The 13,311-nt window shown below is 38.9% G+C and overlaps 1 protein-coding gene across 1 annotated transcript; it reads left to right on the top strand.

Moving 5' to 3' along the window:
- The first annotated feature begins 5,125 nt into the window (after positions 1-5,125).
- LOC109218447 lies at positions 5,126-6,616 on the top strand. The gene is made up of 4 exons (XM_019382812.1): positions 5,126-5,341; positions 5,441-5,649; positions 5,873-5,896; positions 6,079-6,616. The coding sequence occupies exons 1-4, from the start codon at positions 5,126-5,128 to the stop codon at positions 6,614-6,616; spliced, it is 987 nt and encodes a 328-aa protein (XP_019238357.1).
- Positions 6,617-13,311: the final 6,695 nt, after the last annotated feature.

Genomic DNA, 13,311 nt, shown 5'->3' with positions numbered 1-13,311 from the left:
ATATAATTTATTCCCAATTCCATGCCCAAATTCATGGCAAAAATCCAAAAATGTAAATTTCTAAGTTTTTTCCAAATCCCACAATTTCTACGAATTTTCATGTCTAAATCCATATATAGACCATGTATTTAACTCACAATGAAAAGAAATCACTTACCCCATAAAAGATGCTAGAATTGACACTCCAAAATTGCTCCAAAATCGCTTCCCATGGAAGAAATGAAGTGAAAATGAGCCAAATCCCCGATTTTAAAAGAACACTACCTAGGCGACCCTTCATCGCGAACGCGGAACATACCTCGCGTTCGCAAAGCTCAGAAACCTCACGCCCAAAAATCCTTCTTTGCGAATGCGGCAAGCCCCTCACGTTCGCAAAGCACAGTCCGCCTCAGCCCCCATTTACTCTACGCGAGCGCGAGACTCCTGTTGCGAATGCGAAGAATAAAAGAGCCCCTAGTTGGCTCGTTCTTCGTGAACGCGTGAGGTCCTTCGCGTTCGCGAAGAACAACACCAACACCAGTAAACAACAACAACAGTTCAACCAAGAATTGGCCCGAAACCAACCCGAAACACACCCGAGCGGACCCCGTCCAATCACACCAAACAGTCCCATAACATAACGCAAACTTACTCGAGGCCTCAAATTACATCAAACAACATCGAAATCATGAATCATACCCCAATTCGAGCTTAATGAACTTTAGAACTTCAAACTTCAACATTCGATGCCGAAACCTATCAAATCACGTCCAATTAACCTCAAATTTTGCACACACGTCCCATTCGACATTACAGACCTACTCCTACTTCCGAAATCGGAATCCGACCTCGATATCAAAAAGTCCACTTATGATCAAACTTCTCAAAAACCTTCAAATTTTTAACTTTCACCAAACGACTCCAAAATGACCTACAGCCTCCTAATCCACATCCAAACACGCTCCCAATACTAGGATCACCATATGGAGCTATTCCCAAACTCATAATCCCAAACGGACATTGATAACATTGAAATGCACTACAATCCAAATTTATGAAATTCTTCCCAAAATGCTAACTTCCACAATATGCGCCGAAATGCTCCCGGGTCATCTAAAACTCGATACGGACATACGCCCAAGTTCAAAATCGTTATACAGACCTGTTGGAACCTTCAAATCCTGATTCTGAGATCTTTTACTCAAAACTCTAACCTTAGTCAACTCCTCCAACTTAAAGCTTCCAATTTGAGAATTTTCTTTCCAAATCAACTCCGAATTTTCTCGAAATTCAATTCCGACCATGCGTACAAGTCCTAATACCTGAAGTGAACCTGTTCATGGACTAATACCGTCAAACGACACTCTAGAGCTTAAAACGATCGGTCGGGTTGTTACAATTTCTGAGGATTGTATTACAAACATTGAGGGAGGAGAAACTTTATGCTAAGTTCTCCAAGTGTGAGTTTTGGCTCAGTTTGTTGGCGTTCTTGGGGCACGTGGTATCTAGTGAGGAGATCAAGGTGGATCTGAAGAAGATTGAGGTAGTTGGGGGTTGGCCCAAACCGTCTTCAGCTACTAAGATACGGAGTTTTCTTGGCTTGGCCTAATATTATCACCGCTTTCTGGAGGGTTTCTCTAACCCAGAAGGGTGCCCCATTCAGGTGGTCTGATGAGTGTGAAGAGAGCTTTCAGAAGCTCAAGACTGCCTTGACCACAACTCCAGTTCCAGTTTTTCCTTCGGCATCGGGTTCTTATACAGTGTGTTGTAATGCTTCTCGGATTGATATTAGGTGTGTCTTGATGCAGGAGGGTGGAGTGATTGCTTATGCTTCACGGCGATTGAAGCCTCATAAGAAGAAGTAACCCGTTCATGATTTAGAGTTGGTAGACATCGTCTACGCATTGAAGATTTGGAGGCATTATCTCTACGGTGTGTCTTGTGAGGTATATTTGTTATCATGGGTCAAAGTATGTGGATACAACTAGTTTACTTTATGTTTTATTTATTATATGCTCTTATATGTTCCGTGCCTTTACCTATTACATGTTTTACTTGTTCCATGCCCTTATTTATTATATGTCTTACTTGTCACATGTTTTACTTGCTATATACTTTTACTTGTTCATGCTTGTACTTAATAAATGTCTGTAATAGGACATGTCAATACTTATTTCTTACCATACTTGTTTCATGCCTTTTTTTCCTATGCTATGTTAGGATTGCGTGATTATTTGATCATTTGCGTGTTAATAATCTTGTTTGGATCCTTATCGTGTTATATGAGTAATATTAGCTCTAATATTTGGGATTTGCCATTACTTCTTATTCGTGTCCATCCTTTCTTATTAAACGGTGCTTATTTATTATCCTCGATAGTTATTATAAATTTCGCTATCTTTAGATGTGTTATTGGATGACTCTATGCTAATTGATATATTGGATCAGGTTGCCATCGCAACAATTTTATGACCACATAATCGGGCTGCTGCCGTATTGATGTTTCTGTGAGTTGGATTGGGTTGTGCGCGACAACGTATGTGTTATGAGATGTGTGTTTTGGTTATGATATTGACTTTTTTATGGGTATGGCTTTGTTTATTATGGATATTTTTCCTTTCCTATTGATTAGGGTTTTGGTTGCGCTATTCAAGAAACGTGGCTATCATTACTGATATTGGATTTCTTTACTATTTTTTGCCTTTTATTCATGCTATTATTACTGTTACCTCTATTTTTATTTCTATTGCTTATTAAAAATGTACAGATTTTTATGATAATTGTTTTGTCATAGCCTCATCACTACATCGTCGAGGTTAGGCTTGATACTTACTGAGTACATGAGGTCAGTTGTACTCATACTACACTTCTGCATTTTTTATGCAGATTCTGGTATGGGTCTTGGCAGTGTTCAGAGGGGAACATAACTTGAATATAAGGGAGACTTGAGGTAGTGTTGGTTTCCCGTGCGCAGACTCCGGAGTCAACTTCACTCTCTTTATTACTATTTTCCTTGTATCAGACAATACCACATTTCATTTACGACTATGGTTGTAGCACTCTTAGTAGCTCATGTACTTGTTACACCAAATCTTGGGATGGTTGATTTGTCAGCGGTTGTTTTAGACTTATTATATATTTTCCTGAGTTTACTTTTATTCTATATTATCATTTTGCTGTTATCTGTTCCCTTCCTCAATAACCGGTTACTTTTCACCATATTCTGGTAAAGCCTTAAAGAGTATCTTTTTCCTTTATTATGGTCACGTGTTGGCTTTCCTAGCAAACAGTGCTAGGCGTCATCATGACCCCCTTGGTTGGAATTTTGGGTGGTGACACAGATGCAGCCAAAGAGAAGAAAAAGCAAAAAGAAATAAGGTAGAAAAGGAAAAACAACCAATTAAGATCAAAGGAGAGGTAAATTAGTGTACTCTTTTTGAAGAACGAATCTAGAAACGAATTGACAAAATCGTGAGCCTTAAGTAAGTGCTCTTCTTGAATTAGAATCTCATAAGAGCTCTAATTGAAGTAGCCATTACATTCGGCATTAACTTTCACTACCTAAAAATTTCAGATTTGTATTCATCAATTCTTCAATGCAGGACTAAATTAGAGCGACTCGATAAGAGACTATCCAAGAAAATAAACGTAGAGGAAAGGATAATGTCGAACCTAACCGAATAAATTTTATCATTATATGTATAAAATATATTTTATATGTTAATTACAAAATTTAAAAGTATTAAAATTGTTTACCTTGGGCCTTGGTGCTTGGAATGGATTCTGGCAGAAACTCCCCAAGATACCCAAACCTATCCCACCACTATTTAGAAAAGGTATTATATGTTATTTGACCTTCTCTAAATTAGTAGTAAAGTAATTTGAAGGTAGTTTTTATTGAAGGATCGAGTATGAGTCATAGTTGTCAATCAGCTTCTTTAGTTCATTCTGTTAGGTAGTTAAACTCCTTAGGTAACAGCTATCACCAGCTAAGTTAATAGAGGTAGTTAGTAGAGGTTAGTTAGAGTTAGTTGATTGTACATATATATACATAGCTACTGTACACAGATAGACATATGGTTGATTTAAATGAATGGAAGGAGTTCATTCTCTGCTCAACCTATCATTTTTGCTTCAAACTTGATCAACCAGTTCTAGATCTTAACATGATATCAGAGCCCGTGAAGGCGATCGAGTCACACATACTGCTCGCAATTGATTTCTGTATCTAGAACTTTGGTTGTCTATGTAATTGCTTCGATTCACCCATCTTAGGTTGATTCGTCTCTGAGCAATTAGGAATTTTTTGTTTCTATGTGTTTTATGCTCCCGATTTTTTATCTTCAATGGCAATCAGAGCTGTTGGTAATAGCACAGGCACATGAATTGAAGATACAACACAATTTTGAACCAACAGTACAACTCCAGTGGTAGATCCGAGTAATGTTGGTGTTACGGTTGTTGATCAACATCATCCATTATTTTTCCAGCCTTCTGATACTTCAGGTAGCTCTGTAATCTCAATTACGCTAAATGGACATGAAAACTATGCTCTGTGGAGTAGTTCTATGCGTATTAGTCTACTAGGTAAGAGCAAACTAGGGTTTGTAGATGGAAGATATTATAAGGAGAAATTTGATTATTCTCTTCATGATTTGTGGAACAACCTTGTTCATTAGTAAAGGTCATCCTAATTCATCTCAGTTTGCCAATAAATCTGGCCCTACTCCTTACTCTTCTAGTCATGCCTCTTATTCTCCTGGCCCTTGAATCATAATCAAGTGTTGTTCAATAACAATGGAGGTTCATATCCTACTAATAACTTCAAGCAAAGGAAAAATCAGCTGTATTGTGATTATTGCAATTTCAATGGCCACACTAGGGAAACCTGCTATAAACTTAATATCTATCCCTCAGATTTCAAATCCGAAAAAAGTATCCTTCAAAAAACTCAGCTGCTTACACCCGAGAGATTCAGTTCTCCAACAATCATGTTGGAGGAGCATATGGCACTTCAACCAATACTGTACCAACCTATGGAAGTCCATCAACACCTTCACAGGTAGCCAATCTCACTAGCAACCAGCTTCCTCAGGTTGCAGCAAGTGGAATTCCTTAATTTACATAGGAGCAACACAACCAAATTATGCAGATGCTTGGAAAAGGAAGTGAGAATAGTGGCTCGGCCATGGCAGCAGGAATGGCACACAATGCAATCCTTCCTGAAGATAAGCCTAAGTGGATAATTGACACTGGAGCTTCTAATCGTATGGTGCATAGGATTGATATGATGTTTGACTTAAAACACTTGGGACAATCTAAAGTAGGGAAAGTGTGTCTACCTAAAGGAGATTTAGCCACTGTAATACACCTAGGCTCCATATACATATTTCCTGGACACAAAATAACTAATGTAATGCATATACCTGAGTTCAGATACAATCTATTATCTGTCTAATAGATTACAAAGGAGCTGAAGTGTGTAGCTATGTTCTTTCCTGACTTTTGTATATTTCAAGATCTCTTCGGTGGACAGTTGAAGGGAATTGGTAAGGAACACTATGGCTTGTATGTGCTTACCTCTGGGAGTATAATACAAGCAATTGATGATGCACCTACTGCAAGAAACTCAAGTTCTGTTCCAAGATCTCTCAATGTAAATACCACTAAGTATACTAGAATAAATGTTGCCATATGGCATGGGAGGCGAGGTCTGTACCTTTAGATATACTGAAGAAAGTAAGTGAATTTCAGTCTGTGAAATTTGATGATACTGAACAACATTGTATAGTTTGCCCAATTGCCAAGCAAACAAGATTACCCTTTCCTTTAAGTACTTCAATTGCTCATTCCAGCTTTGATATTATTTATGCTGATTTGTGGGTCTGTACAGAGTTCCTACTTATGATGGGAAGAGGTATTTTTTAACCATAGTTGATGATCATTCCAGATTAACCTAGTTTTATCTGTTACCCCCAAAATCTGAAGTAATTGTTGTTCTTAGGAACTTCTTCTTAATGGTTAAACCTATTCATTCCTCTGCCGTTAAAGTTCTAAGAATAGAAAATGATTGTGAATTCTTTAATACTCAAATGACAGAACTGCTCAAGTCACTAGGCATCACCATCAAAGCTCTTGTGTTTACACTTCACAACAGAATGGAGTGGCTGAGAGAAGGCACAGGCATAAACTCAATGTAGCGAGAACACTCAGATTCCAAGCTTCAGTTCCACTCAGATTCTGGGGAGAGTGTGTTACTACTGCAATTTATCTTATAAACAAGCTGCCTACTTCAATACTCAAAGGTAAAACACCATATGAAGTACTGCATGGCGCTCCTACTTCTCTCACTCATTTAAGAGTGTTTGGATACCTAGGCTATGTGTCAGAAGTAAGGAGAACTGATAAATTTGCTCCTAGAGCTATTCCAGTAGTTTTCCTTGTGTATTTTGTGGTTCAAAAGGGATATAAGATGTATACAATATCCTCCAGGGAGTTTACAGTCAGTAGAGATGTGGTGTTCAAGGAGGATGTCTATCCCTTCAAACACACTACCTCTCCTATATCATCAGTGTTGCCTGTTTTAGAATTTTCCCTTGACACTAACTCTGAAAGCAATATAACAGTACCTTATTAAAATGCCTCTCACTCAACTACTACAGTTTTACCTACTGAACTACCTGCTGCTCCCTTAGTATCTGTTGAGGTTTAAAACTTATCAGGTGCTTCAGACACCAGTACACCATCAGATGCAAAGCTTCCTACTGAGGCTTCAACACTAGTGTCACATAATGAAGTATCTGAACCTAGCCGAAATCTCTAAGAGTGTCCAAACCACCACTGTGGATGAAGGATTATGTGCTTCCAACTCATGGGAAGTCCAACTATTGTTATCCCATATTATATTATGTCATCTATACCAACATCTCTTCTGCCTGCCGTCTGCACTCAGTGCCTACTCATCTATCATTAAACCACAGTCTTACAATGAAGCAGTTCAAAATCCTAAATGAATTGCTGCTATGAAGTCAAAAATCACAGCACAAGAGGATTAGAGCATTATTGACTTGCTAGATGGCAAGGTTCCCATTAGATGAAATGGGTTTTTAAAGTTAAGTACACACCCCCAAGAGCAGTAGAAAGATATCAAGCAAGGCTAGTAGCTAAAGGTTACAGCCAACAAGAAGGGCTGGACTACACATAAACTTTCTCTCATGTGGCCAAGATGGTCACAGTCAGGTCAATTATAGCAGTTGCAGCAGCTAAGCTTTGGCATATCTTTCAAATGGATGTGCGCAATGCCTTTCTTCAAGGGGATTTGTTAAAAGAAATGTATATGGACATTCCACAAGGGGTTTCTACTCAGGGAGGGACAAACAAGGTCTGTAGGTTACATAAGTGATTATATGGCCTCAAATAGCCACCAATGCAGTGGAACAAGAAGCTGACTGATGCTTTGCTGCAGCTTGGTTTTACCCAAAGTCATTTTTATTACTCATTATTCACTAAGAAAGTGCAGGACAAACTAGTGCTTGTCTTAGTGTATGTTAATGACCTTTTTGTTACAGGGAGTTGTCTTCAACTTATTTTGCAACCTAGATGTGATCTACAACTCAAGTTCAAGATGAAAGATCTTGGTGAGCTCAAGTTCTTCTTGGGCATTGAGTTTTCTAGGTCAAGGGAGGGTATGGTCATGAATCAGAAAAAATATGCTCTAGAGCTAATTACTGAGCTGAGACTTGGACGAGCTAAACCTGCTAGTGCTCCATTAGAGTACAATCAGAAACTCACCTCTGTAGACTATGACAACTTCATCAACAATCAAAGCACAGACAAAGACAATGCAGATACAGATCACCTGCTACCTGATGCTAGCCAATATCAAAGGCTAGTAGGGAGACTTTCGTATCTGACAATGACCAGGTCAGACATTGCATTTGTTGTTTAGGTCTTTAGCCAGTTTATGCATAAGCCCAAGCAATCTCATATAGAAGCTTCACTAAGGGTAGTAAAGTACATCAAGAATGCACCTGGTCTGGGATTGTTGATGCCCTCTGAAAGCTCTGGGAAACTAAAAGCCTACTGTGACTCAGATTGGGGAGGATGCTTGTACACTAGAAAGTCTGTTACAGGCTACCTGGTGAAGTTTGGAAATGCCTTAGTCTTTTGCAAGCCAAAGAAGCAAGACATTGTGGCAAGGAGTTCTGCAGAAGCAGAGTTTAGAAGCATGGCTTCAGTAGTGGCTGAATTAACCTGGTAAACAGGTCTATACAAAGAACTAAGAGTGGAGGTTCAATTGCCTATTAATCTATACTTTGACAGCAAGGCTGCAATCCTGATTGCAGCCAATCCCATATTTCATGAACGCACAAAATACATTGATATAGATTGTCACTTTGTTAGAGAAAAAATTATTGAAGGAATGGTAAAGACACATTATGTTTCTACAAAAGAACAACAAGCTGTACTGACTAAGAGCCTGGGAAATCCACAACATGATTATCTACTATCCAAGATAGGGTTGAAAGATGTATTTCAACCATCAGCTTGAGGGAGGGTGTTGAAGGATTGACTATAAGTCATAACTGTCAAGCTGCATCTTTCTCAGCCAACTTTCTTTTTTCCATTTTTTTGAATTCTTTCTCACAAATGGAGATTTTTCCACCTCATTCTCTCTTCCACAATCACACATCAGTAGGTCACAACACTTCATCATCAATCAACCTACTTTTCTCAATCCTTTTTACTGGATCAGAGGTTCGTTTAAGCACAAAACCCAAGAGAATATTAGGTCCCTCATTCAGTTCCCCCTTTTTACGGCACATTCACCAATTCCTCTATCCTTCAAGGCTTTTACAAACCCAACATCAGTTTCAGCCTCACTTTCTAGAATATTAGATCTACCCCATTCCTTTTCAGTTAAAGTCCCATTAAAATCTACCAAAGACTTCTTGGGTTTCAATTCAGATGGAGTTAGGATTTTGGAAGGTGACATAGTTGGATTCACTTCGGGCATATTTGGAGAGAAGGATTCTTTCTGAGATAAGGTTGATTTGGTTTTGAGGAAAAGAATTGGTTTTTCTTGGGTGTGAGAGAAGGAAATGGTTTTTCGGGGCAACATGTCAGTTCAGAAAAGGTTTAACATTTTAGACTTCAAAAATTTGGAGAGAGATGGGAATAAATTAATGACATTACACTTCAGCAGTTCAAAAAGGCATATAAGTATTGAAGACACTACTAACCTGAGTCATAGGAACTAGTTTCCTTGATGGTTTTTGAAAATTTGAGCAAAGACTCCTAGAAGGGCAATGTCACTCTTACTTGTTTTGTCTTGAAACCGCCATGTATGCATACCAATAACAGTATAGATTTGAGTTAGATGTCGCCAAAAAACACTTTTTAGCAGTGTACCTTTCCTTCTTAACCTAGCCAATCACCGCGGGACAGGTTCTTAGTTAAGCTTGATCAACCCCAACTCCAGACGATTTCTTTCAAAGTGTTCACTGCTACGCGCCTTGGTGAAGATGTCTACTACCTGGTCCTCCGTCTTCCAGTACTTCATACAAATCAGAACCTTTTCAACATTATCCCTCAAAAAGTGATATCGCACATCAATACGCTTTGTCCTCTTGTGTTGTACCGGGTTCAAGCTGTAAATACACCAAAGTCTTCAAGATGTTGCTTGATCTGTTGTAGTTGAGCACAACAAGAAGCAGCAACCACGTATTCAGCTTCAGCAGTAGAAAGAGCCACACAGTTTGTTTCTTTGTACCCCATAAGATCAAGCATGACCCCTGAAAATATGCCGTTCCAGATGTGCTTTTTCTATCTATCAGATATTCAACATAATCAGCGTCAGCATATCAAACCAAGTCAAAAGAATCTTCTAAAAAATAGACGAGGACCGGGTCCTACATTCCCTTAGGATACCTCAAAATTCCCTTGGCACCCTTCAAGTGAGAGTGTTTTGGGCCAGGTTCCAATCACTGTTCTGTATGAAAGCCTAGGGACCAGGTGCCACACTTGGTTCCTCTCAACTGATGGAGTTCTTCTTGCATAGCAGCTATCCAGTTAGCATTTTTCAATGCTTCTTTGATGTTCTTAGGCTCGATTTTAGACAAGAACGCTGAGAAGGAAAACTTGTTCCTTGCCTTAGAACTAGGTTGAATACCAGAGTCTAAGGGTGTGATTACATTTTGAGGGGATGTGAACTCTTTTGCTTCTAGATGGATACTTGAACTTTAGAATTTGAAGGACCAGGTTCCTCCATATGTGAATCATCATTGACATCAACAGAATTATGACTTCCACTCTTTTGTTCTACATCAGGAGTACCTAATGCAGCATCAACAACCCTATGTTCAGCATCAACAACCCTATGTTCAGCATCAGTCAAGGTGAGAGAGGGACCAGGTTCCTCTGTGCCTTTTGGAGATTTTGCTGCATCTCCTTAATCGCTTTGCTTGACTTGACTCATCAAATCAGTCTTTCCATTTGCAATATCTATGGCATCTGTAAGGCCCCGTGAAAATTTGTGCCCAAAACCTAGTAGCTTGTAGTGTCAAGTTCCGGATTTGTATTAGGAATGTGTAGGGAGTTGTGCGATTCAGGAAGAAAGGGAAGTTGAGTCCTAGGTATGTCGGGCCGTATCGGATCGCTCAAAGGATAGGGCAGGTGGCTTATAGGCTGGAATTGCCCCCTGAAATATCATTAGTGCACCCGGTGTTCCATGTGTCTATGTTAAAGAAAGTGGTTGGAGATCCATCCACCATTGTGCCTGTTGAGACTATCGAGGTTAATGAAGAGTTGTCGTATGGAGAAGTTCCGGTTGATATTCTTGATAGGCAAGTCCGTAAATTGAGAAATAAGGAAGTTATTTCAGTTAAAGTATTATGGCGAAGTCAGCGAGTTGAGGAAGCCACATGGGAAGCGAAAAATGAAATGAAAGAGAAATATCCCCACCTGTTTGAACCAGTCTAAGTAGTGATCGTGCGAACTCCTATCTCTAAGCAAACTGATGTTGTGTTCAATTTGGTGCAAAGACACCCCATATTTTCTTTCTAAGTGCTTTACTATTGTAACTCCTCAAGTTGTTCAAGATTTGCAAGTGTTGTGATTATTTGAGTCATGTGCAACCCCTTTTATTAAATGAAAGTTTTTGTGATAAGTGGATGGTTAATGGTAGTATAGATTGGTAATGATAAATTGAAATGCATATAGTATGTTGAAGTGGTTAAATTGTATGGGACTCATTGAAGTGACTAATTTATGTGCAAAATCTAACAAGTGATTGAATATGAGCAAATTGTTGAGGTAATGAGTTGTATACCAGTTGTAGGGATAATTGGAATTGTGTAATGGTGCTTGGACATATGTTTCAGGGGCTCTCTGACAGGTAGATAAGCCTAATTACAAAGGAAACTCTGGCAAAATTTTTCTAAAGATATTGGAGTTAGTGAAAATTGGGAGTTCGCATATCATGTTTTTTCAAAACCAACTGATTTTCAAGATCCTCATTCGAGGACGAATGATAGTGGGGGAGGATGTAAGGCCCCGTGAAAATTTGTGCCCAACGCCTAGTAGCTTGTAGTGTCAAGTTCCGGATATGTGTTAGGAATGTGTCAGACCTTTTGTACTGATCAAAGCATTCAAAAATCAAAGAATCAAAGTTTTCCAGAAAAGTGCTATTTTGCGGTCCAGAATGCGGTCGCAAATCAAGTATGCGGACCGCATTTCTGCCGTAGATTGAGTCAGTGGTTTGGTTAAAATTGAGGTCAAAATGCGGTCCATTATGCGATCGCATAACTGATATGCGGACCGCATTTCTATCGTAGAATGAGTCCATGTGCCAGTCAAATTTGAGGTCAAAAATGCGGTGCATTATGCGACTGCAAATTGTGTATGCGGACCGCATTTCCGCCGCAAACCCAAACAGAATGTTCAGAGTTTTGGAGCACTTTTGCGGTCCATTATGCAGACTGCATTTGCACTCTACGATCGCAAAGTGCGACCGCAAACCTGACTCGGGCTCCTATTTTTTTTTAAATTTTAAACCCGACCCCCTTTTAATAAAACACCCCAATCCCTCATTTTAACATACTTTCTTAACAAAATAAGAGAGAGGGAAGAGAGGGTTCTAGAGAGAGAAAGTTCATCTTTACCAATTTGATTTTCAAAGTCACCCAGGCCCGGGAAATTTCAAGTAATTGTCTTCACTTCCGTTCTTGCAGGTAAAATCCCCAACCCTTTTTCATTGGTTTTCATATTTAAACAAAAATGGGGATTCTCATGCACTGATTCTTGAAAATAAAGTTGAAATACGCATGCATGTCCTTTAAAACCAAAAATCTAGTAAGAAGAATTAGGTAGGAGTAAAGAATTGTAAAAGAAGGGATGATAACCTAAATGAGTTTGGGTAGTAATTGTGAACTTCAATGTCGATACTAGGATATTGGTGAGCCGAAGTAGAAGTAAAAAGGGGAAATTCGATTCCAGGTATGTATGGCTAACTTTAACCTTTGTAAAGTCACCATGTTTGGTGTACGAGTAATTGGTATGCGTTTCTTATGTGGATTATTTGTGAATTATGTTTGCTTCACGGGTGCTAGGGCAAGATGGCCTATTTCATGAATTCTTGTGACTAAGTTGCATTGAACATTGTTGGTTAACGTTCCGATATGACAGTATGAATAAATAGCAACAAACCAAGTGTGTGTGTGAATGTGTTTATGTGGTAAGGGCTGTGAAATAAATGATGGAAAGAAGTCGTAATTGATGCAATTGAAACAACTGTGGTAATATCATATGTGATTTGTCGTGGGCAATTATCGTTGTACCTCAAATTGTATACGGGCTGTTATATATGATGGAAATGGTATTGAGGTTAATGAAAACTCATTGTGAAATTGTTATTGTTTTTGTGAAATGATATTCTGGGTGGCCTGAAGCCATGTGATTGAACTGTGAACTAATGTTGTTGTGTGAAATGTGATTGTCCGGTGGGATCGGGTTTCGCGCCACAACATGAAGTTATAAGGTGTGGGTTGTGGTGATAAAGGTGGTCGAGGTAATAAGGGTGGCCGAGGTAATAAAGGTGGAAAGGTGATCGAAATCACTATTGAAATGAACATATGTGAAAGTTGTGAAATCATTGATGTGATGAAAGGATGTTGGAAGGGAAAAAGGAGAGATTGTGAAACTTTTTTGACTTTGGTTGTTCCTTTCATGTGCATTTGATTGTTGATTCTATTACTGTACGTTACTTGTGTATTGTTTGAGTTTACTTGGGGTAAATTTTGTTCATACATACCAGTACAATTCAAATGTACTGAC

Source organism: Nicotiana attenuata, unplaced genomic scaffold (genome assembly GCF_001879085.1).
Source record: "Nicotiana attenuata strain UT unplaced genomic scaffold, NIATTr2, whole genome shotgun sequence".
Classification (NCBI taxonomy): Eukaryota; Viridiplantae; Streptophyta; class Magnoliopsida; order Solanales; family Solanaceae; genus Nicotiana; species Nicotiana attenuata.
The sequence above is the reverse complement of the archived record's forward strand: the minus strand, read 5'-3'. Positions and strand labels throughout refer to the sequence as shown.